Here is a 25,810-nt window from a genome sequence, read left to right as displayed (position 1 = left end):
GAAATAATTCAGGGATACAATCAGGCCCATATAAAGAATTGATATCTATGAGTGTGTGCAGCTTGGGGCAGCTTGATTGAACTTAAGGAGAATGTTGTCTAGTTTATTTCACGTACACAGTTATATCTACGAAGAGACAGAGATGCAGAGAGAGTGAGGGAAAGAGACCTTCTCTCTGTCCGTCCATCTGTTCCACTCTCGCTTTCTATACTGTCAATACTAATTAGCCTAGTTAAAGGTCAATACAGGCCTCCAGTGCGAGTCATGTACAGTAGGGACCAGTGTGACGAGAGGTGAGAGAGAGGAGTGCTGTCATTTCCTCCCTAATATAAAGTCAAACTTTATGATAGGGAGGAAATGACAACTCTTAGTCCACTGATCACTTCATTGCTAAAATTGACAATTGATTTTACTCGTTGCTCCACCATAGATTAATGCTCTATGCATAAAATCTTAGGTCTGAATACAATTTTTCCACTTTTCTCAAGGTGCAATATCAAAAGTGTCAACAACTTTACTAATGCTAACAAGTCTCTCGCCTAGTGGAAGTTTTATAAAAACAATTGTTTTATTCATGCAACAAATTTGACTTTGCCAAATATTTAAAAGCAATGTTAACTGTTAAATTATAGTGTTTGGTGGAAAAGCTGCCCCTTCTTGTAAGCAGCGGTTAGTGATAAAGAAAAAACTTTTAAAGTATATATAAGAAAATCAAGTTGTCTTTAAAACAATATTTCTTTGTTACTGATTAATAAAAAGGAGTGAAGATGCATTAGGGGGGTAATGAGGAGGATGCGTAAATACAATTCTCAAAATATTATTAACATGACTGATTTAAAAGCCCTTATTGCATAGTTGGGATCTACAGTATCTGGTTAAATTTCAGTATAGACTGTTAACAGGCAGAATAGTTGCACTAGAGCAGTAAAATATAGACTTTTATATACAGTTTATGCCTTCAAAATTCACACAGTTCTCAGCTTTCCTTATATGCAATACAGTACTACAGTGGAACTCCCTAAGGAGTACCCTGCAGTATCATGCAGGGAGGCAGAGAGACTAGAGTGAGTGACAGAGTGATGGAGTGAGCTTTAGGTTTGACTGCTTCAGCGCCATGAAGAGCGACACACAGACAGAGATTAGCCTTAAAGGCTTCGGCACCATGGGTGGAGACAGAGACTCGCTGAGCCTTGATGGGAAAGTCGGAGCTCTCAGTTACACCTTCCTCTGTTCCCATGGAAATTTAAAATATGCACACTTTGCTGTCTTGCTATTTGCAAAGCTGTCAATTGGAGAGGTCTCAGATTCAAGCCAATATCCCTGTGCTCACAAGAGTCCCATTTCTCTGCTGGAAATGAAAATATAGAATATGCCAAGATCTTATCCAGCTAGTCATATTACTATATGGCATGATATACATATATATATATATTGGCCCTTTCGTTCTGAACATGAGCCAGAATGGAGATGAATATGTACTGTCCTATTTTCATACTGGCTATTTGATTAATTTTATCCCCGGGTGAGTGAGTAGCGGCTTTTTGTTTGGCTCACCCTGTTTTTAGCCTTGGCTCGACACTGTAGGACAGTTGGACACAACTACGAGTCTTTTTGGGTCAGGCTTCCTTAAATAAGTGATTTCACTACGCTTGGAAGGGACGGCGCCGCTGTAGGAGAGCCTTGATCAATGTTATCCACACAGCACTACATCGGCTGTACTGAGCGGCCATGCTGCCCTCATTACAGTAATGATCTCCCTGTACACAGATCCCACGTGAGGCCACATCAACACACTGACTTTGACTGTACCTCACACTCGCTTCAACTCTCTCCATCTTATGCACATTCACTCAAAAGCAACCATGCAACTGGTGATGCTGTCTAACTTGCAAATCATTCTGGCACAGTGGCACAAATAAAATATAAACAGAGATCTGAGGAAAAACCACACACGAGTGAATGTCCTCACCGACTGCCAAGAAATTTGATTTCATGCAATATGCAATGATTAGTAAAACACTCATGTTGAAATTCCAATCATGGCACTACACATAATTGGATTTTCACTTTACATAAATAGGCTTCAAAATGGATCTTGTGTCACACCTGTGTCTTCGTCAATGGTGAAAGTGCCGAGTCCGCTGCCTCCTCTGACGGAGTACCTCAATACGCCATCGCGTCCCCTGTCGTCGTCCTTAGCGCTGACTGTCAGGACACTGGTGCCTGCACGAGAGTTCTCCTTTATCGAGCCTCGCACGGCAAAGTCGAGGAAGTAGGGTGCGTACAGATTCTCATTGACATCCACCACCTGGAGACATGTAGAGGTTCACTTCAAGATTATTATTTTTTTAAAGAATGGCATGCAGCTACTAGCGACATGATTTCCTTACAAGTTATTATTTTTGCAAATTAACTATTAATTTATACTTGCTAATGTATCCTAAATGGTTGCTTCAGCAGATGTCAATTGAACTGAATTTAATTAAATTTAATTGAATCAAGAATTGAAAGCTAATGTTCTAATACGACCAATGTGTGTGTGTGTGTGTGTGTGTGTGTGTGTGTGTGTGTGTGTGTGTGTGTGTGTGTGTGTGTGTGTGTGTGTGTGTGTGTGTGTGCTACCCACCTCCACCTCCACAAATGTCTGACTTCTGAGGCTTGGTATGCCCCTGTCCTCAGCGAGAACTGTCAAATTGAAAAACTGTTGTTTCTCAAAGTCCAGCTCCTTGGAAATCCTCAGGATCCCACTAACGAGATTGATCTGTACAAAGTGTCACAGGCACCTGGATCACACTCTGGCATTTAAAAGGGGATCAGCATACATGGTAGTAAAGTCCATATAAATGGGGACCTACCTCAAAAGTGCCATTGAAGTCATTAATCAAGGAGTATCGGACCTGTCCACTGGGGCCCATGTCTGGATCCTGAGCCTGCACCCAGGTAATCACTGCCCCTGGTGGGAGGTCCTCTAGTACTCGAGCAGTGTAGCTGCTGGGGATGAAAGCTGGAGCGCAATCATTGACGTCCTCCAGTATTACACTAAGAGTTGTCACTGACGACCGTCGAGTGCCTCTCTCAGCCTTGTCTCTCACTTCAATCTTCAAAATGAACATTGGAACTGCTTCTCTGTCCAAGTAGCTCGCCACAAATACACTTCCGGTTTCACTGTCGATTCCGAACTGAGGGACCGAGGTCAGCATCACGTAGGAGAGCTGTCCATTTTGACCAGTGTCTCTGTCAAACGCAGTGACAGTAATAACTTGCACGCCGACGGCAGTGTTTTCAGACACAAGAGCCGAGAAGCTGTCCTGATAAAACTGGGGGTCGTTGTCATTTGCATCCTCGATGATCACGGTGAGCAGTCTCCAGCTGGACATCTGAGGGATGCCCTGGTCGTAGATGGTGATGTTCAGGAAGTAACGATCCATTCGCTCACGATCAAGTGGCTGCAACACAGTTATCAACCCAGTGTCCATGTTGATATTGAAGCAGTTTTCTTTGTTACCATCAGATATGGAAAAGAGGACACGGCCATTGAAGCCTGTGTCACCATCTCGTGCTCGCACCTGAAACACGCTGGCGCCAGAGGCGAGGTCTTCTCTCACTAGGATACTCGTGGGCAAGGCCTCAAACTGTGGAGCCTGTTTGTTCATAAAGGAAAGGTCTGTATTTATGACGTCAGGTCTTGGTCTCGCCATGGCAGACGCTTTGGACAGCATTTTTTCTGCCAACAGCTGAGCTACCCTGGTCTCTCTGCAGTTGAACCCCCTGGCTGGCATCCTGCCCCTCACCACAGATACATTTACAAATGTAGGATCGGAGAACAATTCTCCATCTGTTGCAACCAATTTAAGGTTGAATATCCCATTTTTTAAATGATCGACTTCTAATGACCTTTTCAGTGACAAAGCTCCGGAGTCTGTATTTAAATCAAAATACTGTAACTCGTTCCCAGACAGTATTTTATACTTCACCATTCCTAGCTCGTCCATGTCTACAGCTGACAAGGTGACAATAGTCTCACTGACAGGGAAATCACGGCTTATCATCCCCCTGCAGGAAACCATCTCAAAAAGAGGCTGGTTGTCATTGATATTTATCAGACGAATGGTAACATTTACTTCACTCTCCCGTCTGTAGGGTGAACCCCAGTCAGATGCCCGCACTGCAAAAATATAGATATCATCTGATGACTCAAAGTCCAGGTCTCTTGTGATCCTGACCTGACCTGAGTCTTGGTCTATAACAAATGGAAGTGACTGTTGGCCACTGATTGTATGGGTTACAAACCCATTCTCTCCTTTATCATAATCCGACGCAGACACTACAAGAACTACGGTGCCTACAGGTAAACTCTCGTTGATTGCAACATCATAAAACGGCCTATTGAACACCGGGGAGTTGTCATTTGCATCCTCAATGGTGATTTTGACCCTTGCTCGCCTCTGACTGATAGTATCAACTACATCCATCTCCATGTAATCCTGCGACATTCTCGTCAAATGCCTTGTGGTCATAATAACTCCAGTCAGAGGGTTCATATCAAAGTACGTTGGATCTGAGAGGCCGCTGAAGCTGTAATTGACACTCAGAGAAGCTGGGGAGATTTTCACCATCTCCACAATAGTGCCTGGGGGAGCTACTTCACTCAGCTTGACTACATAAACATCTTTCTCGAAATTCGCTAGAACTGGGTCTGGCTTTGTTACCAACAGCTGAACAACTTGGGTATTAGAAAACTTTGGCGGTATACCCCTGTCTTTAGCCTGGAATGTTATGTTGCAGCCATACGGGAATGTGTCCCAGTCAATGATTTCTGATGTTCTCACCCTATACTCATTCCCACCAGGCGATCTATCAACTACAAACTGTTCAAGGGGGTCACCCTCAATGATGGAAACCCACTCAATTGCTCCAGATACCCCCTCGTCTTTATCTTCCACAGTCACTACGGCATAGACAGGGTCCTTGTCCGTCCATGATGGAACAACAGCAACTGCACTGAGAACAGGATTAAATTCATTAACCCTCTGTACAACTAGGATCAGCCGAGCAGTGCTGCTGATACCATTGTTCCCATAGAGTTTCATCCCTCTGTCCACAACCTGCACCTCCAGCTCAAATCGTTCTTCTTTGTCCACCCGGGGCTGACCTGTCAGGGTGATGACCCCACTGGTCGGATGAACAGCAAAGAGTTCAACTTTGTTCCTGAAGAAGTAGTAGAACTCCCCGTTGGAGCCCACATCGGCGTCTGTGGCCGTTACACGTCCGATGCTGGCACCCAGAGGGGCAGTCTCAGGGACAACAAATGAATAAGAGGTTGGGGAGAAGAGAGGTCGGAGGTCATTGGTATCCAAGACCTTGATATAAATAGTGGCTAAGGCCTCTAGGCCTCCTTGAGCAGATGCCTTAACTGTCAGTGTGTAATTGTCTTGTACTTCCCGATTCAATGTTGCACCACTGCCTCCGTTAGTGCGAACACGGAGGAAACAAAAATCTCCCATTATAAACTCCTCAGCCTGAAAGATTCCCTCGTTGTCTCCAGACGCAACAGAATATTTAATGTCTAAAGACCGAGGCGGAGCAAGAAAAATGCCCACTTTGACCTCACTTCTGGTATAGGTTCGGGTGGCACAGTTCTCGAAGATGGAGGCGTTATAGGCCGGCTGGGTGAAGAGCAGCAGGCCTTGTCCTGCCCGGGGTTCGGACAGGAACTGGGCACGGGTTGAGGGGAAACAGAGGAGGAAGAGGAGGAGGAAGAATAAAATAAAATGGAAAAGAAGAGAGAAGCCGGGTAGAGGAAGCATTTCTCCCCACCGATTAGCCTTCATCACTATTCCATCACCCAGTCACCCTATATTTGGAAAGAAAACCAAAGAAAGACAGATCCGGCTTCAGTTGGTGAGTTGTTAGAGACACGTTCTGTGCATGCTGAAAATTTGATAGAGAAGCGTGAGACAAAAGTTGCTGAGACATTTCAGGGGCACGTCTGATCACTAAGGGGATATGATAGCATATTCAATGTTGAGCGCAGGCTGGTTGCACTCAGGCACTGAACACTGCACCCGAAAGGCTCTGTAGCACAGACTGACATGTCTTTAAACAAGCACATCTAAGGCACAGTGCACTTACACAGCTGCAGTGAAACATATCGTGTCACCACACAGAATAACAGCGATCGGGAACAATCACTGCCACTGTCACAAAGACTCGGCTAAAAGACACACAGGACTTTGTTATTCTTTAGCCAGTGACCGGGGTTGGGACATTTTCACAAGAGGAATATGTAACTGGAACAGAAGATAGCACGCTCTGAGGGATCGGTTGCACAAATCACTTTTGGAAACAGCCTGGAAAAGTTGCAATCAAGTAAATTCAAATGCAAATTGAAAACCAGATAGAAATGGGAAAAACTAAAATGTGTTTTATGCTTCACCTTATACTGAAGCAATGTTTTGATCTCGACAAAAAATAGAATAGAATAAGTGATGATGAACATTTAAGCCTATTTATGCTGCAAATATGAACATGCATATAGATTATAATCAACACCAAATAGGCTTTTCAGAAAGACAGGAGATATTTAGGCTGCATTCATTGCCTCCTGTGTTGATGCAGAACCAGTGGAGCTCCGTGCAAAATCCACGAGTTTTCAGTCTGCAGCTGCATCAACTCTCCTGTACTCAGACTTCTCTCACACATCGCACTGGGTCTCCTACCTTCAGACGAAACAGCTGTAGTGGAAGTAAATCCTTCCCCATCCCGTCTCCCACAGACAATTCTGCACACACAAAAAAAAAAAAACTGGTGCAGAAATCGTTGCTGATGCACGAAATGGGAATTAAACAAATGCATGTGCACAAATCCGTTGTCTACCAGGCTGCAGCCATCCTCTGTAAAATAAAATAAATAAATAAAATAAACTACACAGCAGCTATTGCCCCAGTTCCCGTGCACCTGACCACAGTAACCCGGGTTGTAGAGGGGGGGGGGCTTCATCTGCAGGAGTTTCACACCAAACTGTCTTCAAAACAGTCAGCTGTCCTGGAGAGGTTCGAGTCCGGGATGAAAAGGTGGTTCAAACGCACGTGTCGCTTCACGCAAGTTTTTTTTTGGAGGCGCTCCGCATCAGCTGTGGCCGGTGCGGGGCCGCGCGCGGGGCTCGGGATGGAGGAGGAGGCGGAGGAGGAGGAGGAGGTGGAGGAGGCGGGTCGGGCGAGCGAGCGCCGATGTTTGCCGAGCGCAGCCGAGCACAACCCGGAAGTGAGACCGGGGCGATGCACAGCTAGTTTGCGCTTCGGACGGCGGCTCGCACACGCTCACACGAGCCCGTCACTGGTTACTTCAACGCCCGGTGACCAGTGTAACTAGTTCCACTGGGGGGGTCGCCATGTCTGTGTTGTGTTATAATAAGGGATGCGGACAGAGGTTTGACCCAGAGAACAACCCGGAGGGTGAGTAGAGTGTCAGTTAGCTCCAGGATGCTAGCATGCTAACCCCGGTTCCTCTGGAAGTTTGTGTAGCCGGCGGCCGGGCTCGTTGGGCCCGCGTAGCTGACCTGGTGTTGGGGCTGTAAACTCCATTCATCCATAGAGATAAAGACAGTGACTCAGTTAGGTAACGACACGTGGAGCCGGCTGTTTACCGCGATGCTAGTATTATGTTAAGCTACTGTGATTAGCAGCGGGCTCAAACTTCACTGAGCCGTTAGCACTGTTACAAGTTACAGTCAACGGTGTATTACGTGTATTTACTCTTATTGCACGTAGATTACACACAACACAATCCTCAGTGTTATTCCATAATCACAACTGTGCTGTTACACATGTCTAACACAGTTACACTCATCTCGTTAAGCAACAGCCACCTTGTTCCTCCAATGAACTGGATGTAAAGCTGTTAAAATGTTCATTAAACTTTCACTTTAAATCATTAAAGTAGCAGATGTGTCAGCAGCATTTAGATGTGTTTGAAAAGATCACAATCCACCCTCACACCAAGTTGTCCTGCAAGTTTAAATTTCCTAGGACACAGACACGAGTCATGAATCACAACTGAAGTGATCCTAACATCTGGATACAGATGTTAGGATCACTACTGCCTCCCAATACACCACAACATGCTCACAGTCCATGTTCATGTTTCTTTATTCATTTACAAGGGACAACGCACATTTAATAACATGTTTGTCTGGGTCCAACATGTAAATGTGGCAGATTTGCTCACACCTAAATGATTTATTAAAACCAATGACTTAAGTAAACAAGGATAATGACACATGGACAACACAAAAGTACAAATAAGTATATAAAGACAATCCAGCAAAAGGACATAAAGGTTAGAGCCAAACCCACATATGCACAAAAATTGAAAACAAATAATAAAACAGTTTTTTCCGACTACTCTAGATGATGACATGTTTAAGTGTCCAATAACCACTGTTTTATAGAATTGGAAAAGGATTTTATATTTGTTATAAGGACATTTTAACAGCCCTGAGTAGGTTTAGTGGGTTTGTTATTACCAACCTCATGTTTATGGCACGTCTGCCCTTCAGCAAACAAAGAATAGTGAACATTTCAGACCCAGGAGCACAAATTCATGAGGAAACACAATGTAAATATTTATGAGCTAATCCTTTTCTTTACTACCACAATGGCCTGAGGAAAGCCAGAGTATATCTTGAAGCCTCATTCCCTGCAGTTGCAGAGACGATACTCATAATCACCTGCTACATTTAGGAATCAATCCTGATTTATCTGGAATGTTTCTTTATTTTATTACTTACATTATTTATTATTTAGTTGAGTTATTCCTCTTCAAGACAATGGCAAAGCACTTCATGTTATGTAACAGACAATTTAAACACTATTCATCATCAAAAGCTTGTTTGACATACGCGTCCTCCAGAAGTGCAGAAGAGACCATGATTGAGTTCCTGTTTATAGCACAATTTGTATGGCAAACACTATCTATCACCATGTTATTATGTGTTTTATTATATGAAAATGATCTTATTATTTCCCCACACATTTTACTGTTGATGTATAATTTAAAGATTATTGTTCTCTACAAATAAATAAATAATTCAGAGGTTTACGACCCCAACAAAACCACATGGAAAGAAACTTTCATCCGGTTTCATCCATCACTTCTTCATCTTGAGTTTTCTTACTTAAGATAAATTTTGTTTATTAGACGCTTGTTGATACGAAGCCACTAATCTAAACACAATCTGAATTTGAAGGCAGGGACATTGTCTTCAGCTCCTTCGACAAAACCCCAGCGAGTCACTTATTTTCATTTGTTAGAAACGTCCTCTCTGTCTTCAGGTAATACGACATTGTGCGGTGCCAGATAGTCCGTGCAGGAGTCAAGTCCAATTTCCATTTTAATAGGATGCCTCTTTTCATAACACTGGAGTATATTATCATTACCTTTCTATCTAAGATGTGTATCTCTCACATTAGCATGGAATGGCCACAGCTCCGGCTGCACTGTAAGGAGGAAAATGCTTCATTTATAGTGTCGCCCGACTGAATTTCTTTATTCATTCCACTCTGATTCGCTTTTCAGGGCTGTTCCCTAAAATTGACATTCAAAAAAATAATGCTGTCCTTTTCGTTTAAAGCAAAACTAAACTAATGGATTGTCATCATTTCTTATTGTTCTAAAATATCTTAAATCTGCTCTTTACAGGGACAAATGCAAATAGTTTGATGCGTTTTATGTAAAAGGAAGTGACAATTATGGTTTATTTTTACATGAAGAATGAACATTATCTATAAAATCTTATTTCCTTTTCATCTTTTATATTATACTCTATGTTTTGATTTGCCAGGCCTGTAGTAGACCTCTACTGAAATGTATTTTTGGCGATCTACCTTCTGTACTTACTTTGCATTGATTAATATCAGCATTTTAGTCCTACCCTTAAAGTCATTATTTACCACCTGAGTACTTTATGATAAATATTGTTAGTGGCATGTGTGACCCCCATAAAGACGTGAAATGCTGCTGCGATAACCAGCATCTATAGTTAGTTAATTTTACTTTGTTCAATGCTTCTCTGTGAGGTTCACGTCACTTTGACCTGTGAAGGCAGCGTCAGACTCCGCTGACCACTGACAGATGCACCACATCACTGACATCACTGACATGCTCTTTACCTAGAAAAGCATGGTCCCATTAAAACAGCTGAAAGTGACTCGATTGTTTGCAGTTGTTGACTCTCTAGATGTCGTGCAACATTCAAAACCTTTGACAACTTAACTCAGCGTTTTCTATTATAAAAAAGGCATTTTTCCAAGCTGAGCAGTTTAGGCTGAAATCCTTCTTGTGAAAGCTGAAAGTTTTAATTATTTATGAACGTAGATTTAATTATAAAGTATGCCAGTAAAGCTAAAAGCCTGTAAACATGTTAATGTTATTCAATGCTGCTTTTGTTACACCATTTGCAATATTGTCACATACTTTTCTTCTTAATTAATCAGCGTTGTTTTCTTTTCACAGATGGCTGCACCTATCACCCGGGAGTCCCTGTGTTCCATGATGCATTGAAGGTAAAATGGCTGAAAATGCACAGTCAGCTCGTGTCCTGTTTCCTGGTTAAAGTTAATGTCTCCTTAACTTCCTCCAGGGATGGTCGTGCTGCAAGAGAAGAACCACGGACTTCTCTGACTTCCTCAGCATTGTTGTGAGTCCATGTCCATGTTCTAATCCATACTCCGATGTCTCATTGTCTATTGTTTTCATGAAGCATTGACTGCCGCCTTATAGCTGTGGCCGTATTTGGCTGAGCCTTCATTGTCCAACACAATCACCCTCTCCTCGCAGGGCTGCACCAAAGGTCCCCATAACAAAGAGAAGCCTCCTGAGCCGGTGAAACCAGATGTGACGTCATCGGGAGAAGGGAAAGAAACAGACGACCAAAAAACAAAGTTTAACGAGTACATCATTTCCGCACCAATACCTCAGGAGGCGATTCGCAGACCGAGGTTCGCTTCAAACGTTGTATTTTTTATTTTTTAATCGATACTATAGGAATACCCTCAGCTCCTATTAATGGTGCAGTTTCCCCACATTAAAGCAGACATGATGTAGCCTTCACTAAAAGTTTATTTGATCATGTCAAAACTTTTTATTGGCATTTTGAGAAAAAATAGATAAACACGATTAGACGAGCAAGTTTTTCTCCGCTCAATACAGGGCTTTCCGTTTAATACGGAAATAATAATATAGTATATGGCTCCAAAGACTACATCCTGCTCTGAATTATTCTGGTTCAGTATCAAATGCATAAAAGGATAGGTACAGTTTCAGAGGCATGAAATCAGCCTGAAATCATCAAACATATACAGAGGCGTTCTCGTCTTTTACCCAGGGTACATCCCACCAGAGTTCAAAAGGAAGTGGACTGGTGAAGTGACTGATGAAGTGATAACTTCTGAAAAGTGAAACTCCTTTCATGTGGTGTATCGGTCTTTGGCTGGCTTCATACCAGAGTGCTAATTTTTAAATGATATTTGCCAATAATGTGTTCCTTACTTAAATTAAAAATCCAAATACGCTTCCAAATTGTTCTTAGTTACAAAAACATCTTCTATCTCTTCTGTTGCAGTGGTGACGAGCCGTTGGTGAGATTGCAGCATAAAGTCTCTACTTCTCTGAAGCAGGCGCTGGAGAAACTGAAGCTGACTGAAAACACAGCAGAGGAGAAAGGTGAAGAACCGAACTTCATCCACTCTCGTCTCTTCTTTACTCGTCCGTCTTTCTGTTTTTCCTCTTCATCACAGGTTTTCACTTCTTGTTATAGTAGCCGGGAAGGTCGTGTTGACAGCGGAAGTTAATGGACGGCCACAGGGAATTTGACAGCTGACAGGGACGGGACGATGTGTCATATTTGTGAATGCAGTACTTGTTTGATGCTCTTTGAAAGTCAGCTCTTGTGTCTCTGTCTTTATAGAGGAAGACAGCGACGAGATCAAGATCGGAACGTGTTGTAAAAATGGAGGCTGTACCAAAGTAGGTGAAAGTGTCTCTGCATCACGTGAAAAACCTTGTGGAATAAATTCTTGTGGTGTTGAAATGTGTAAAAATCCTGTACTTTTGAGGGCTTCAACCACAACAGCTTAATGTTTACACTACTGAACCAAATTACTAGTATTAAGGTTTAGGGCGTTATGTGCATTTCCCGTACAGTTCTTTCAATTCTGGCTTAAACCTACTCAAATTAGAGACTTTGCACTTGGTAGTATCCGATTTTCCGAAATTATTTTCTCTAGGTCAGTGCCTGTTCTAAACCTTCCTGTTAGTAATGGACTGTTTGCTCATCCTGTGGTGATGCTGGTTGCAGCTTTTCATTCTGAAATTGTTAAAGTAGACTTACTACTGGTCCACTCAACCCTGAAGCCACCGCTGCCGCACAAAGAGTTGTTTATTCAAAGTTCAGCGATGCTTGACTCAGGAGGTAGAACCCTGAACTGGAGAATTAGTTGTCATTTCTGCTGTGAACGCACTGATGGACAACATCATTTACACTGATGAGTCCCAGCCTCCGCTGCTACAGAGAGCTGGTCCCCTGTTTAAAAGTTTATTAATATTGAATGTCCAAATCACACCCTAGTCATTCGGAAATTTAAAGGACTGTGTTAACTCCCATCATTTAACCTTCTGCTCTACATGTTTCTTTAACATGCTCACTGTCACAGACAAAACTAAATAAACATGCGTAACCACACTGATGCAGAGATAACAGGTCGTCCCACACCTGACCTCTCAGAGCCGAACTCTGAGGCCGTCACTTGCTTCCCTGCCTCGGTAACACAGGACATCACTCACCCACTCAACTGCCACTTTCCCACAATGCCCCTCAGGACACAGATACAGGTCGATAAGAGGCAACAGGCTTCGGCAAATGGCAAATACCTGCAGCCACAGCGACACATAATAAGACATCATGGTCCCGCTGTTCGCCAGCTGTTGTCTCGGTGCCTTTTTACTATCGGTGGAAGTTTAATGTTATTGAGATGTCCTTGTTTGGTATTGTTGCTGCTCAGTGATGTGAACCGGGTGTTGCTCTGTTGTTTGTGGGGTTGAATGTGATTGTACAACGTTTCAGGACAATAAACTAAGTAACCAATTGAATATGCTGAAGCTCAGAACCTGAAGAACCCAAACAATTTTACCATCCAAATACTTCCAACCTTGACTGTATTGGAAGAAATCTTCAAAATATTTATAGTTGCAGTTAAATAAAAATAACGTTACTCCAACCTAGTGCTCAAACTAGAATTTAACTCCCCAAAAAGCTCAACCACCACTTAACCTCCTCGTTTGTGCTGAGACGGATTTAAACCAAACTTTTTTTGCTCCAGCTAATCTGACCTGTCAGAGCAGAACCCCCCCCGAGATTAGAACATAAAGTGTGAGGGGAGAAATTTACATTGACAGGGTTTTATAAGAAGCTTTAAGTGAGACTTGAACAACTTCCATAATTGTACTTTGACTGATTTGATTGAAAGCCATAACATGGTTTCTCAAGGGCTGCTCACTTTTAGTAGAAAAATCATTTGAGGTTATGGTAGAGTTTGAATTTAGTGTTTTGTCAAATTTTTGTCTGTCATTACATAATATTCAATAATATTCTAAAATATGCCACTGGCTTTAAAAGGCAATAGATTTTAAGGAATCCTCCTGCATGCTACGATTCATCTGCAAAAAGATGACAATTCTGGAGAAATATAATCTCAGACTTCAGTTCAAATAACTAATCATAGAAGAGAACCTACTTTACTGTTTGTTCTCAATTCATCCCCAAATGTTTTTTGATAATAAAAACAATCTCCTTCAGTCTGTTGAACCGAATCTGTTTGTCGTTCTCTTTAGAGTTTTGAAGGACCTGCGAGTGATTCCGACGCATGTTTCTTCCACTCTGGATTTCCTATCTTCCATGAAGGGTTAGTATTTGTCATCTATTCTTATATAATGGAGTTATTTAGTATTCAACCCCTGAACCTTCCATCTCTGTGTTTCACTGTATCAACATGAAATGGTAGATATTCTCTGGAAACTGTAAAAAAAAAAAAGAAGCGTGAAGGGCAACAGGAGGATTTTCCTGTTTCTCTTCCTGCTCCACTTGTTTACCATTTCTCTCAAGTGACGAGTTATCGACTGTTTCTCTTCCTATGTCTCCAGGATGAAATACTGGAGCTGCTGCAAGAGGAAAACCTCTGACTTCAACACCTTCCTCTCTCAGGAGGGCTGCACCAAGGGAACGCATCTATGGAGGAAAAAAGACGAGGTAGGCGTGATGATGTGTGTGAGTCTGCATGAGAGAGCCGCGGCTGTGACTCCATCTAGTGGAGTCTGGTAAACACTTGTGCGGTGAAGGAACTGATTTGGTGGTGGAGACTTTGACTTTATGTATAGTCTGTGTGGAATCTCCCTGCAGGGTAAGAAAGTAGTTCCGTGTCGGTTTGACTGGCACCAGACTGGGACGCAGGTCATCGTCTCCATCTACGCTAAGAACGCCGTCCCAGAGCTGAGCTACGTGGATGCAAACAGCATCACGGTGAGGGATTTCAGGGATTTTATATCTGAAACTAATTTCCCTGGATATCCAAACTGCTTATTTTTTCCATTTTGTTCATTTCAATCTGAGGTTTATTTCTGTTCTCTGCTTCAGCTCGACATACATGTTATATTTGAAGGGGAAAAGGAATTTGCGCAGAAATTCAGCTTGTGGGGGGTAAGTACAGCATCATCTTCAACCTCATGTAAAAGTCTTGTTATCTTTTATATGTGCTGTTTAAAAAAATGTATACTGGCTCTGTAAATAATTAAAGCAACACTATGAAACTTTTTACATTAAAAATAGCAGCTTCAAAATTAGTTTGATGGTTCACTGACTTTGAATATAGAGGATGGTGCCGCTTTATTTCCTCCTCCTCATCTCACTGGGTGGCTGTGGCCCAGGAGATACAGCGGGTTGTCCACTAATCAGAGGGTCGGTGGTTTAATTCCGGGCCAATCCAGTCTTTATGTCAAAGTTTTCCTTTGGGCAAGACACTGAACTGCAAATTGCTCCCAACAGCTGTGCTGGCAGCATTTGAACGAGATGCATGACTGAAATACAAAGTTTGTAAGTAAAGTAGATGTAGTCCGGTTACCCCCCCGGACACCTTCTCTCGTTCTGTGTAACTTTGGTGAGTCGGTTCGATCTCCTGTGAGAAGTGTGGAACTGACTGACAGCTTCAATTGTCAGAATCCGGTCCAGCAAGTTGCAGAGTAATGTTGAACTGTAGGTCAGTAAAAAGACTGAGAAGATGTTAAAAAAACAGAGTTTATCTTCAATATTCAGCAGGAAACTTTTCTAAATCCTAAAGAGTTTGGTGGATTTGTTTTAGCAGCAGCTCTTCTGGTTCAGGAAGCCGGGGATCATGGGTAATATCCACCGTTCAGCTGTGTTTCAGTTCCGTTACTGGAACTACACAGTCAGTACATTGAGATATTAAACTGCTCGGACTCCAATCCCAACAGAATTAATAACCTTGTGTGGCTGCAGAGGGCGCTGTTGCACAGTAAAAGTGACATAGTGTTGCTTTAAGTTACTGCAGTATAATATACTAGTTATTATTGTTCGTTATTAAATAACCAGTATAAAAGTCATGTTATTTTATATGCTAACAGACCAGGGACCTTTGGAGTGAGGATTAAAAAAAGGCAGCAATTATAGCAGAAAAATTAATTAGGAGCTGAATATATACGACTAATTGAAAACCTAACTGAGTCTTGTTTGCCGGACCAGTTTATCTGTGATCCCTTTGTACTGGGGGAACTGTGCTGCTGTTGTTTCTCACACAATTTTCTGCTTTGCTCCCTTGTTTGGATTAGTTATCTCCCATGGGCTACAAGTGCACACCCTTAATTTGGTAAATGTAAGAAACCATCAATTTGGTTTGGTTTGTTTTTCTACCCCCTAGGATGGAAAGATAAGGAAACATTCTGAGAAACCTCTAATTGTTTAGATTTGTATGATAGTAGGATTTTTTTTTTATGTCGCTTTGGGGCTTTTTCATGGACGTTTTATTTTTCTGCCTTAAACCACCAGTTTCTCTCTTTTTACACACTCCTCCTTTTTTTCCTCGCAGGTGATAGATGTGAGTAAAACTACAGTGAACATGATGGCGGCCAAGATCGAGATAGCCATGAGGAAGTCCGAGGCCATGTCATGGGCTCGTCTGGACCTCCCTCCCCCCGTCCCGCCACCCAAGGTGGAAGAGAAGACAGAAGAGGACAGTGAAGACGAAGACGAAGACGAATGATGAGGACTTACAACTCACACAGTCCTTTCTTTACCTCTTTATAGAGTCGCCTCTTTCGCTGACGTGGGATTTCGGTCTCCCCTCAACATTTACAGCTAATAACGCTCAGACGCCACCTTCCTTGATTTTGCCAGTTTTTCTCAATTTTTGTCTTTATTTTTTTTGACGTCATTACGTTTATTCTAAAGATCTACAAGTATTTTTACAGCCTTTTCTTTTCACTTAAGGACTGCATGATTAGAGGGGGTCGCTCTGACTTTTAATAGATCTACAATCAGACAATGACTCACTTGATTACTGCACTGATCAACACAAAGAGTCCGGTGTGACCATGTTTCCATTTCATACCCATAAAGCCCTTTCCTGTGTCTCGTCACATGGACCGATGACATCACGTTATCCCAAAGGATCCCACTTGTGACTTTCTTCTCTTCCAACAACCTTGAGAAGAAGAGGATTCCATCTGTACGTTGTCATGTGTTTCATTCCTTTCTTTGGTTTCATTACTTGTGTAAAATGGTGCGTTGTTTGGTCCACCAGAATCACATCAGACTAAATGCTGTCTTCTTAGATATTTATCTGTGTGTGATGATGAAGCTGCTCCATGTCGTCCGAGTAGGAAAGTCTCCATCTCTAAAATGTGCCCTCTTGTGTAATATGGAGTTTATTCTGAATAAATGAACATAGAAATAAGATGATCCACCTTTTTCACATGTAGATTTGCTTTTAACATGATTAAATCTAATGTACATTTTGTACAAAATTTCCTTTCAAATGGTCGCTGCTAGATTTTTCCTAATTTTCTGGTCAAACCAACATGGCACCGTTTTGAGAATGTACTGTAATATCGGAGAATGCCGACTGAATACAAAGTATTTAGAAGCAAAGTACTGTGTTATTTAAAAGAAGTAATGCTCTGCTATAGACAGCATGTGTCAAGGCTCGGAATGTATGAAATAAATTTGGCTGAATGAGACCACGAAGTGAGGGTGAAGTTATTGAGGAACCCATTTGTCTTACCAAAAATAAACTTCAGAGTGGAACTTTTAAACTTGGGGTGATGTATGTATGTGTGTGATGGCCTGAATCTGAGTATTTCTTGTACTGTATAAACTGAGAACTACAAGCTTTGTTCGAGTTGTATTAACGACCGACTCTTTCAAACTGTTGGGACCTGGTGAAATGAAACACTTTTTTTGCATTAACGTAGACGTGACCTTTCCAGTGAAGGTTTTGAACCAAAACTTCTGGGACTGTAATGACTTTTACAAATGTCAGGGCTTCTTTTTTTTTTAACTAATACATGATTTTAAGGTAAAATAGTGAAGTACTGTACATCCTGACGCTGTGGGTTTGTCTCACACTTTGACATCTTAATAGACAATATCAACTGTTTGCTTTTTCCAAAAGAATATCTCAACAAGAAAGAGGAATCTGTTTAAGTGTTATTCAAAATGTGGTTAAATCAACAGCCACATAAATATAATATACGTTTCTTTCCACAGAACTATGGTATGAGCTTACAATAGATGGACTAAACCAAAACTGTATATTTTTACAATGGTAAAAACTGAACTGTCACAGAAACGATGTTGTACATCATCTGTCTAAAAAGCAAAGATTTCTATGTGTTGAGCTGAGATCTGGTGTTTAGACTTCGACTGTGGAAACTGGACAATTAGATAATTTAATCATCTATGTCATAAGAAAGAAAATGAATTAAAAAACATTGTTATTGTCCCTTTTGTTGTGAAATGTTTAAAGATTAAATAAAAGATATTGATTTTTGCAAAATTGTAAATATTCAGTTTGATTCAAAATCCGAGTGAATTTATAGATATGTAATAGTTCTGTATTTGCTTATTTCAGTTTTGGATTTCTTAAGATTTTTATTTATTTCATGGTCAGTGTATTTTGTCTTTTCCTTTTTCTTCTCCACACTTTGTATTTGTAAAACAGGAGGAAGGAGATTTAACCAAGAGAGAAACACCAAATGATACAGAAATATAAAATATATGTAGATTATATTTACGTATGTATAATAAGTCGCCTGAGGCTTCTGTAAACTTATTTAATTAATTTGAGTTAAAGAACCACATTAACTTTTGTACTTGGTTATAAAGATACTTAAAGTATTAAAGTACTTGCCGAGTGTATCATATTACTGCAAACCAAATACATCATTATGGCTGAGACCAATTCCTCTGTTATTGAGTACTTAAAAAAGAAAACAAGGCGATCAGGTATCCCATAAAAAATCTAGTACAAGTACACTAATGAAGGATATGTACCTTGTCACATCCCACAGTTGAGTAGTAATTACATTGATGCTACACAGTTGAAATCACTGAATTTGAAGGTTGTACGACTACAAATAACAATAATAAACTTTATTTAAAGCACCTTTTCAAACCAGAGTTACAATGTCAAAATACTTTGTGAAAATACTGTATAAGAGACAAAGATCTTTGGTATTAAAACTCATATGTGTGTGTGTGTGTCACTGTACAGGTCCTGGCTGTGGCTGTCACATGGTTGTTTGGTAGTTAGAGTGGCCGTCCTCACTATCATCACCCCGGATAAGTGGCTGTCGTTCTGGGAGAGCAAATAAGTTTTTCCACTTCCCCCCGTGCAGCCAGGCTGAACCTCCGAATCTGCGTTTGACAGTGAAGACGGCAGCAGCTACGCCCACCGCTACAATCCCCCCCGACAGTCCTGCGAGCAGCAGCCAGGGCCACACGTCCTGCAACGCCTGCAGGAACGGACGCATGGATTCTGCCAGCCTCAGATCTGGAGAGAGAGAGAAACATGAGAGGACGCAGAGAAGGAGAGAAAACGTTAGTGTTCTCTCACAAGTTATGAATAAAAGAAAGATGATATCAAACCAAATTATCCTTTCACAGATAAAGACCTGGAGTTTAGGCCTTTTTACCACAGCTGAGGGGTTTATGTTTACACCCCTGCTTTGTTTATTTATAAGTAAGATTACACAAAAAACTACTGAACAGTTTCACACGAAACTTGGTGGAAGGAAGCAGAACGGGATAAGGAAGAATCCTTTAATCCGTTTGGTGTAGATACGGATCAGAGGCCGATCCAGGATTTATTTTGTCCCGTTTTCTTTAAAGTTGGGAGATTTTTCAACATTTTCCTTGATTTCTCACAGAATATATCATGGATATTGATGCAAAAAGTGAGTGAATTTAAATGGGGTTTCATGAGGTGACTGGTGGAGGTGGAGGCGCGCTCTCTCTCTCTCTCTCTCTCTCTCTCTCTCTCTCTCTCTCTCTCTCTTTCTAGTTGTGTGTTTGTTTGTTTGTTTCTGGGCATTTTTCAACATTTTTCATGATTTCTCTTGGATTAAGCATCTGGAACTTGAAAATACAAATCAAGCATCTTTAGGGGACAGATTTTTATGATGATGTGCAATGTGGTGCAGATTTGGAATCTTTTTCGTTTGTGATCAAGATTACACAAAAAACACAGGATGGACAAATCTTGGTGGAAGTGGACGTTATGGGTCACAAAAGAACCAATCAAATTTAGATGCGGAACCGGATCAGGGGGCAGATCCAGGATTCCCTGTCTTTAAAGTCGCGAGATAGGGTGTTTTTCAACATTTTCACTGTTTTCCCAGGGGATAATTTATGATAAAAGGAATTCGTCACATTTAGGAAACTGATATCTACAAGTCTGTGAAATTTGGTGCAGCTTAGCCTTGGCAGAAGTACACGCTCCACTAAGTACCACAGTAGTTTGCTAAGTACATTCAGTGGGTCGATGAGAAATAAATTAACACTGATAATGGAAACCAGAGACAGCCTTTCCTTAGACGCAAATACAAAGATAGAAAAACCTCAGATGTCCACTTACTGGCGTCCAGCAGGTGGGAGTATTCGTACCCGAGGTCCTTGCTGGAAATGAAGTATTCTCTGTTTCTGTGGAGGGGCAGGAAGGGCACCATGTGGTACTCACTGTTGTGCCCGATGGGAGCATTGGAGTCTGGGTACTGGGAAGGAGACGGCCTGTGCCTCCTGAGCCACTGCTCATAAATGCTTGAATGGAAAAAGAAAAACCGATACAGCAGTTTCTGTAAATGCACATGGATGGAGTGTGTGTATCTCTCTGCGTGTGCCGTCTCTCACCTGTCAACAAAAGCGTGGTGGAGCAGGAATATGGGGTCATTGGCTGAGCCCTGCACTGACGACATGGATCCGTTCATGAACACGTGGACGGCGGCGTGCATGCCCATATGAAGGCTGTTTCCAAACCCGGTCTGAGGATCCCCGAACCCTGCAGGACGAGACGTGTCTCATGAGCACTGACAAAGATGGCAGCTTGTTGTGTTCAGAAAATCAAAAGCCCCCTGTTGTCCTCACCCCCAGGTTTCCACTGACAACAGGATATTTTACTTTGGAAACACCAACGTGGATATGAACAGCATTTTGGAATTAAATAATTTAAACAGATTAGGATTGTTTCTGTAGAAATTATGTGTACTATGTATTATAGTGATTCCATAAAGCTTTTCTTCTGTCGACTATATTATAATGTTCCAATCTGATAGTTAAGTCCTGATATACAATCTACTATCAATAAAAAGTAGATGTTCATTTTATTTAGTTCGCTGATTTATAATTTTTTTCTTTCCTACAATAACAGAGTTTGCACATAATTTACCATCTTGAGTACAAGTTTAATTCCAGCTCTGGGATAAAAAAATACACAGATATCAGCCACAGGCCAGAGGTTGTTAGAGTGCGGAGGCGGGCGTCCCACAGGGCCTCGCCAACGGAGTCAGGGAGTCTCAGTGAATGGAAGCCAAACAGGAATAATCTGGTGAACGAGATACTGTATGTCCAACATGTCGTTGTTTTTGGTAGAATTTGTATTGTTTTCCAGATTTTCTAGCGGACAACTCTGAGGTTATGTCCAACGGCAATATTAGATTATCTTCGCTGCATTGTTGTTGTTTATGGATCAAATAACACAATCAGAGGTGAGATAAATATATTGACCTTAGTTTTCTTGCTGAAACAAGGACAAAAAATACTGGATACTACTCTGGTTCTCTTGATTTCACCTCACTCTGAATATAACAATGGTAAATTACTATTTTTGACTTATTCTTCAAATCATTGATGAATGCATCATAAATCACTAATATTACACAGGATATGAACATAAACCAAACAACAGGAGCATGTTGGTGTGTTGCTGAGGTTTCTTATGATAAAGATGATGTTCAGACCTATTGATTCTGAGCCTTAAGGAAAATGGTGAGTATCCCTTCATCTGCGTCTACACACGGCAAATGTCATGTGAGTTACTAACAACATACAGAGGAGCACACACACACACACACACACACACACACACACACACACACACACACACACACACACACACACACACACACACACACACACACACACACACACACACACACACACATAAGCAGCACAGTGCAGGGACTGCAGGCGGACCATGAGATGGAGGAGCAGCAGAGCAGAGACTCTTCAGACTCATATCTGACCTTCCAGCGTGTTCCTGAAGCTCATGTTGGCGCCGCGGTCCATGGCCCCGGTGTCATAGTCGCTCAGGCTGAGAGTGAACTCCACCTCCGCCGAAGTCGGCAACCGTTCCACCAAAGTGCGGTTCTGGTTTCCATGGTTACGACGCAAAGGGCCCTCATCCTTGGCATCGCACAACACGCCCCTGTCGTTGTAGACCTGGGGTTGGGAGCATAAGACCTGCAGGTGGAGACACATGTAGAACACAGCATGAAGGTGACAGGGAGAAAGTGAACAGTCAGACAGATTGTTGGTACAAATTATTACTTACAAATAACAAGAAATTAGAAATGAGTATTTACTAAATAATATAAAATCATTATATCATATTGATCAACAGGTATTTCATACAGATAGACAGATAGATAGATAGATAGATAGATAGATAGATAGATAGATAGATAGATAGATAGATAGATAGATAGATAGATAGATAGATAGATAGATAGATAGATAGATAGATAGATAGATAGATAGATAGATAGATAGATAGATAGATAGATAGATAGATAGATAGATAGATAGATAGATAGATAGATAGATAGATAGATAGATAGATAGATAGATAGATAGATAGATAGATAGATAGATAGATAGATAGATAGATAGATAGAGAGATAGATAGATAGATAGATAGATAGATAGATAGATAGATAGATAGATAGATAGATAGATAGATAGATAGATAGATAGATAGATAGATAGATAGATAGATAGATAGATAGATAGATAATAGACAGATAATAGACAGATAGATAGACAGACAGATAGAGATAGATAGACAGATAGATAGATAGATAGATAGATAGATAGATAGATAGATAGTTAATAGATAGATAGATAGATAGATAGACAGACAGATAGATAGAAAGAGATCAAATTCTTCTTCATCAAGTCCTTTCAATTCATCCTCACGATTACACAAAAGTACAATTTGTGATTTCTTTTACTCATTCATGTGTCATTAGTCTTTACCTGCACAGTGAATGAGTGGACATTTATATTAATTACACTGAGTTGTATAATATCCATGGAGTATGTATAGTTGTGTAATACATAAACTGTATTTATATGTGTTATATTTTGACTGAATGGCAATTTATTCATGAAAAAACTTAATCAAAGTGAAAAAAGAAAACTGTAACACTATTGTATAATGGTGATGAACAAATATCTTTAACTTGAGAAAAGATTCAGTCTGTGAATGAGTGAACATTTAGATGAATTACACTTAACTATAGAATATCCATTAAGGTGCATGTTTACAAGTTAGAATTAATAAATGTCTGCAGCATCTATACTACTAATATATCATATTTATTCTCATTTTATTTCAACTGTAATGTAAGTTATCATGAATAAATATCACTGGAGAAAGAGAAGTTAGATGTTAGGTTGCATGTGTGTGTGTTTACCCTCCATGAAGAGAAGACGGAGCCTGGGCTGAGGAGACTCGGGTCCTGGGGGCTCCTGTCCCCCATCAGCTCGTCCGTGCACACCTCGCAGCCCCGGGCGTCCCTCCAGTCCCAGTACGGGATGGAGAAGCTCGTGTCCCCGGTCAGCTTCCTGATCTCACGCTCCCAGTGCAGCAGGTACACCCGGTGCCAGGGCAGGAAGGCAGGCGCCCAGTGCGCGAAGTCCACATCTGTCCACACGTTGCCAGGGCCTCCTAGCAGCGCGTCCCTGGAGACGTAGTAATGCATCCACACGAACACATCGTACACAGACACGTCAGCGAACAGCGGGTTGGAGCCGTTCTCCATCTCCATGTAGGTGCCGGTGGCCACAACATAGTCCCTGCTGACAGTCTGCTTGGCCAAGTTCAGGTAGGACACAAGTTTGACCCTCTCCGCCCTGGACAAGTGGAAAATGTTCCTCCGGAGAGACTCTCTTCTTTCATTGCACCTCGCCCCAAAGTAGCCAAACTTACAGTCCGCGCAGCTGAAGCCCATGAAGTCCCCTGCGCACTGGCACGTCCGGTTGTAGAACACCAGGGGCCACTTCTCTCTGTCGTCCAGCCCGGAGAAGGGGTACTGCGGCCCGTCAGGCTGCTCCGACACCTCCACGTCCTCGCAGGAGCCCCGGCCCGAGCTGGCTCCGCAGGGCGAGCCGTCCCCGTCCCACAGCGGGCAGCACTCCTTGGTGCGTAAAGCTGCCCGGGTGGCGCACGGCCGAGGGAACTGCGCACAGCCGGGCGCAAAACACAACATGAAGGTAAGGACTACCAGAGGCGACATCACAACCAGGGGGTTCACACTTTGAACACGGTGGATACAGGCAGTCGCAGCGAAATTATAGCCAAAGTGGTGGAGCCCATGTGATCCATTCTCAGGGTTAAATACTTGAGGGATTTCTGCGGTGCCCCCCCCCTCTCTCTCTCTGTAGAGCCGGTCACATGCTGCATGACCTCAGGGTGAAGCTCACTTGATGTGGGTGGAAATCAGTCCCAAAGCAAACTGCAGCCAAAGAAGAAATAAGTTTCATCTAATGACATTTGTGCACATTTAGTGGAGTTTTTAAGTCCTTATGGGCCTTAATGAAAATGTATTATTTGCCTGATGATACCATTCAAATGAATAGGCAACATATCACCTCATTATAGGCTCTTATTTTGTTAATTGAGCGGAAAACAGGCATTTAACTCACACACACACACACACACACACACACACACACACACACACACACACACACACACACACACACACGCACACACACGGCCACAAATAAAGCAAACTATTATTCCTGGCATTATGGGAGGAAAACCACCGTGATAATTCTGGGTCCACAGAGAGACAGGGACATCAGGATGAGGAGAGAGATAATCAGCCATGTTGTCATATTTTTATATCAACATCTCAAATGAACAATATGTGAAGTATACTGTATTATATACTTACCCCTAATATAACAGGAGGTAAAGTTGTAAGGTTGTTAAATGAGTAAACTTCAAAATACTGTTTAAACACTGGCACCAGGTATGATCTGATTGAAAATGAGATTTCAGATTTGTTTAATTAAAAGAGTTGATTATATGAAAGTCGAAGTTTTTTTAATTTGCTGTTTTGCAGTGAATTTTGGGCTCAACGGTGTTTTCTTGCCGTCACCAGGTGAAAACGAGTGAAGCTCAAAAAGGAGACTCTGCCTGTGGCTAAGAAATATTCTGGGCTATTTGCATTTGTTTGTCAGAAGAGAACTTTGAAGTGTTTGTCACCTTCTGGGCACCAGTGTCTCACATGACTGACAAAACATGAGGCCTTCAATCCACAGTTTAATGATCACAGGACATAAAGCTCAGGGCAGCAGAGGGAGTCTCCACCAGAGGGGGCCATGTCCCCACGTCTGATGAAATCCTCTCTCCATAAAGGACAGTTCACCTCGGCTGTAGCTGGTTTTCTCTTCAGGCAAATGATAAAATCACAAATTCTGAGAAAATCCTCCATCTTCATTCTCATTACCAACAGGAAACATCGTCAGTCACACATCTGACCTCTGTTTTATTAGTCTTTCAAAACATAGCTGGCAACAAAGATGTTTTTGTTGTTGCATCACGGGTCTTAGTGAAAAGCATTCTTATCATTCTTAATAATCCAAATGTGACTTTGTTGGGAGCTTTCTAAGAAACCTCTCACATATCTGATCATATCTGGAGCGTCAACAGATCTCGGATGAAACCATTAAATGTAAATGAATCACAGTGATGTAGACGATAGATGGATTTGTTGTACCTGTGTTGTATGTTCTCTAAGTTAAAACAGGATATTACACTAAATCAGCTGAACTACACCTGTAGAGCATTTTCTAACTTGTTCATAAACATATTTGATTCCATAGTTGTATCAAATCGTGTACAATTATTTGTTAATTCATTTAACAGGGACAGAGAAAAGAGAGAAAAGAGAATATTCATGT

The 25,810-nt window shown here is 41.7% G+C and overlaps 3 protein-coding genes across 3 annotated transcripts in view; 1 reads left to right on the top strand and 2 right to left on the bottom strand.

The window, feature by feature from the left end:
* Positions 1 to 7,128, bottom strand: part of LOC118122614 (protocadherin Fat 3) — a 67,318-nt gene extending 60,190 nt beyond the window's left edge. Inside the window, exons 1-4 of the mRNA XM_035179444.2 lie at positions 6,720 to 7,128; positions 2,856 to 5,854; positions 2,627 to 2,761; positions 2,107 to 2,308 (exon numbers count right to left, since the gene is read on the bottom strand). Of these exons, the coding sequence (XP_035035335.2) occupies positions 2,107 to 2,308; positions 2,627 to 2,761; positions 2,856 to 5,831 (3,313 nt within the window). The 5' untranslated portion in view covers positions 5,832 to 5,854; positions 6,720 to 7,128. The remainder of the gene's footprint in view (positions 1 to 2,106; positions 2,309 to 2,626; positions 2,762 to 2,855; positions 5,855 to 6,719) is intronic.
* Positions 7,129 to 7,243: 115 nt separating this feature from the next.
* On the top strand, positions 7,244 to 18,119 carry chordc1b (cysteine and histidine-rich domain (CHORD) containing 1b). Its single transcript, XM_035179219.2, has 11 exons — positions 7,244 to 7,454; positions 10,513 to 10,562; positions 10,640 to 10,696; positions 10,837 to 10,997; positions 11,621 to 11,721; positions 11,966 to 12,024; positions 13,888 to 13,958; positions 14,197 to 14,302; positions 14,453 to 14,572; positions 14,687 to 14,749; positions 16,152 to 18,119. The coding sequence occupies exons 1-11, from the start codon at positions 7,391 to 7,393 to the stop codon at positions 16,323 to 16,325; spliced, it is 1,026 nt and encodes a 341-aa protein (XP_035035110.1). The 5' UTR covers positions 7,244 to 7,390; the 3' UTR covers positions 16,326 to 18,119.
* Positions 18,120 to 18,694: 575 nt separating this feature from the next.
* LOC118122668 (tyrosinase-like) lies at positions 18,695 to 24,191 on the bottom strand. Its single transcript, XM_035179534.2, has 5 exons — positions 23,314 to 24,191; positions 21,862 to 22,078; positions 20,471 to 20,618; positions 20,199 to 20,380; positions 18,695 to 19,115 (listed from the first exon to the last, which is right to left on the bottom strand). Exons 1-5 carry the CDS (start codon positions 24,133 to 24,135, stop codon positions 18,853 to 18,855), a joined length of 1,632 nt encoding a protein of 543 aa, XP_035035425.2. The 5' UTR covers positions 24,136 to 24,191; the 3' UTR covers positions 18,695 to 18,852.
* Positions 24,192 to 25,810: the final 1,619 nt, after the last annotated feature.

Source organism: Hippoglossus stenolepis, chromosome 15 (assembly GCF_022539355.2).
Source record: "Hippoglossus stenolepis isolate QCI-W04-F060 chromosome 15, HSTE1.2, whole genome shotgun sequence".
NCBI lineage: Eukaryota > Metazoa > Chordata > Actinopteri > Pleuronectiformes > Pleuronectidae > Hippoglossus > Hippoglossus stenolepis.
The sequence above is the reverse complement of the archived record's forward strand: the minus strand, read 5'-3'. Positions and strand labels throughout refer to the sequence as shown.

What these genes read in the sequence shown, in the direction of transcription:
- chordc1b (XM_035179219.2), top strand. Translation starts at nt 7,391, where the DNA reads ATGTCTGTGTTGTGTTATAATAAGGGATGCGGACAGAGGTTTGACCCA. An exon ending in CTGACTTCCTCAGCATTGTT is followed by an intron (nt 10,697 to 10,836) that starts GTGAGTCCATGT and finishes CTCTCCTCGCAG; the next exon opens with GGCTGCACCAAAGGTCCCCA. An exon ending in TGGATGCAAACAGCATCACG is followed by an intron (nt 14,573 to 14,686) that starts GTGAGGGATTTC and finishes TCTCTGCTTCAG; the next exon opens with CTCGACATACATGTTATATT.
- LOC118122668 (XM_035179534.2), bottom strand. Translation starts at nt 24,135, where the DNA reads ATGTCGCCTCTGGTAGTCCTTACCTTCATGTTGTGTTTTGCGCCCGGC. An exon ending in CCGTCTTCTCTTCATGGAGG is followed by an intron (nt 22,079 to 23,313) that starts GTAAACACACAC and finishes CTCCACCTGCAG; the next exon opens with GTCTTATGCTCCCAACCCCA. An exon ending in CTTCAGGAACACGCTGGAAG is followed by an intron (nt 20,619 to 21,861) that starts GTCAGATATGAG and finishes CTCGTCCTGCAG; the next exon opens with GGTTCGGGGATCCTCAGACC.